A 1,567-nucleotide genomic window follows, 5' to 3' on the forward strand; every position below is an offset into this window, starting at 1 on the left:
GTATTCCATGGGCTGCAGGGGGACATCATGCTTCACCATGGTCCTCACCACAGGCCACAGGGGACTTCATTGCCTGGAGCACCACTCGCCCTCCTTCTTCAGTGACCTTGGTGCCTGAAAGGCTGTTCCTCACTCCTCTCACTCTCCCAGCTGCTGTGTAGCAACATTTTTTATTTTATTTTATTTTATTTTATTTTATTTTATTTTATTTTTTTATTTTGCCTATTCTATGCTCTCACAGAGGCGCAAAGAACATCAGTTACTTGCCCAGTTCTGGTCAGTTGTTGCTGTATATAAAGTACTATGGGGCAGCTTCCAGATTCTTCTTACAGAAGCCACCCCTATGGCCTCCTGCTTCCAAAACCTTGCCACATAAACCCACTACGGGGATATGTAAAGGACCAACAAGAAGTTTTCAGAAGGGGGAAAGTCACTGTGAGGGGGTTTGATGAGTTGAGTAGGTTTCTCTCAGAGAGTTCTCTCCTCCTTATCACGGTCTTTTCTTCCTTGGAATATCCCCTTTGTCCAGAAACATGAGATGTCCAACAGCAGCTCCATCACTGAGTTCCTCCTCCTGCCATTTGCAGACACACGGGAGCTGCAGCTCCTGCACTTCGCTCTCTTCCTGGGCATCTACCTGGCTGCCCTCCTGGGCAATGGCCTCATCCTCACTGCCATAGCCAGCGACCACTGCCTCCACACCCCCATGTACTTCTTCCTTCTCAACCTCGCCCTCCTCGACCTAGGCTCCATCTCCACCACTGTCCCCAAAGCCATGGCCAATTCCCTCTGGAAATCCAGGGCCATTTCCTACTCAGGATGTGCTGCTCAGGTCTTTTTGTTTGTATTTTTCATATCAGCAGAGTATGCTCTTCTCACCATCATGTCCTATGACCGCTACATTGCCATCTGCAAGCCCCTGCATTACAGGACCCTCCTGGGCAGCAGAGCTTGTGTCAAGATGGCAGCAGCTGCCTGGGGCAGTGGGGTTCTCTATGCTGTGCTGCACACTGCCAGTACATTTTCCCTGCCCCTCTGCCAAGGCAATGCTGTGAACCAGTTCTTCTGTGAAATCCCCCAGATCCTCAAGCTCTCCTGTTCTGACTCCTACCTCAGGGAAATTGGGCTTCTCACATTTAGTGTTTTCGTGGTTTTGGGGTGTTTTGTTTTCATCGTGCTGTCCTATGCGCAGATCTTCAGGACTGTGCTGAGGATGCCCTCTGAGCACGGACGGTACAAAGCCTTTTCCACGTGCCTCCCCCACCTCTTTGTGGTCTCCCTGTTTGTCATCAGTGGCTTTTTTGCTTCCCTGAAGCCCCCTTCCATCTCCTCCCCATTCCTAGATCTCGTGATGACTGTTCTGTACTCAGTGGTTCCTCCAGCAGTGAACCCCCTCATCTACAGCATGAGGAACCAGGAGCTGAAGGATACACTGCAGAAAGTCATGAGTAGGTGTACATCAGAAGTAATGCTCTGCCTGTCTTCTTCTGCAAAAAAACTTGTAATAAAACTCATGCTATCCTCCAGAGCCTTGTGTCTTCTTGTATGCCTGATTGTAAGGTTGGTC

The 1,567-nt window shown here is 49.6% G+C and overlaps 1 protein-coding gene across 1 annotated transcript; it reads left to right on the forward strand.

The window, feature by feature from the left end:
• Window positions 1–538: 538 nt before the first annotated feature.
• LOC118158976 (olfactory receptor 14C36-like) lies at window positions 539–1,448 on the forward strand (the record flags this gene model as incomplete). The annotated part of the gene is made up of 1 exon (XM_035313628.1): window positions 539–1,448. A coding segment is annotated over exon 1 (910 nt), but the record flags the coding sequence as incomplete, so codon positions are not given.
• Window positions 1,449–1,567: the final 119 nt, after the last annotated feature.

The sequence above is a fragment of the Oxyura jamaicensis genome, unplaced genomic scaffold (assembly GCF_011077185.1).
Source record: "Oxyura jamaicensis isolate SHBP4307 breed ruddy duck unplaced genomic scaffold, BPBGC_Ojam_1.0 oxyUn_random_OJ62696, whole genome shotgun sequence".
Classification (NCBI taxonomy): domain Eukaryota; kingdom Metazoa; phylum Chordata; class Aves; order Anseriformes; family Anatidae; genus Oxyura; species Oxyura jamaicensis.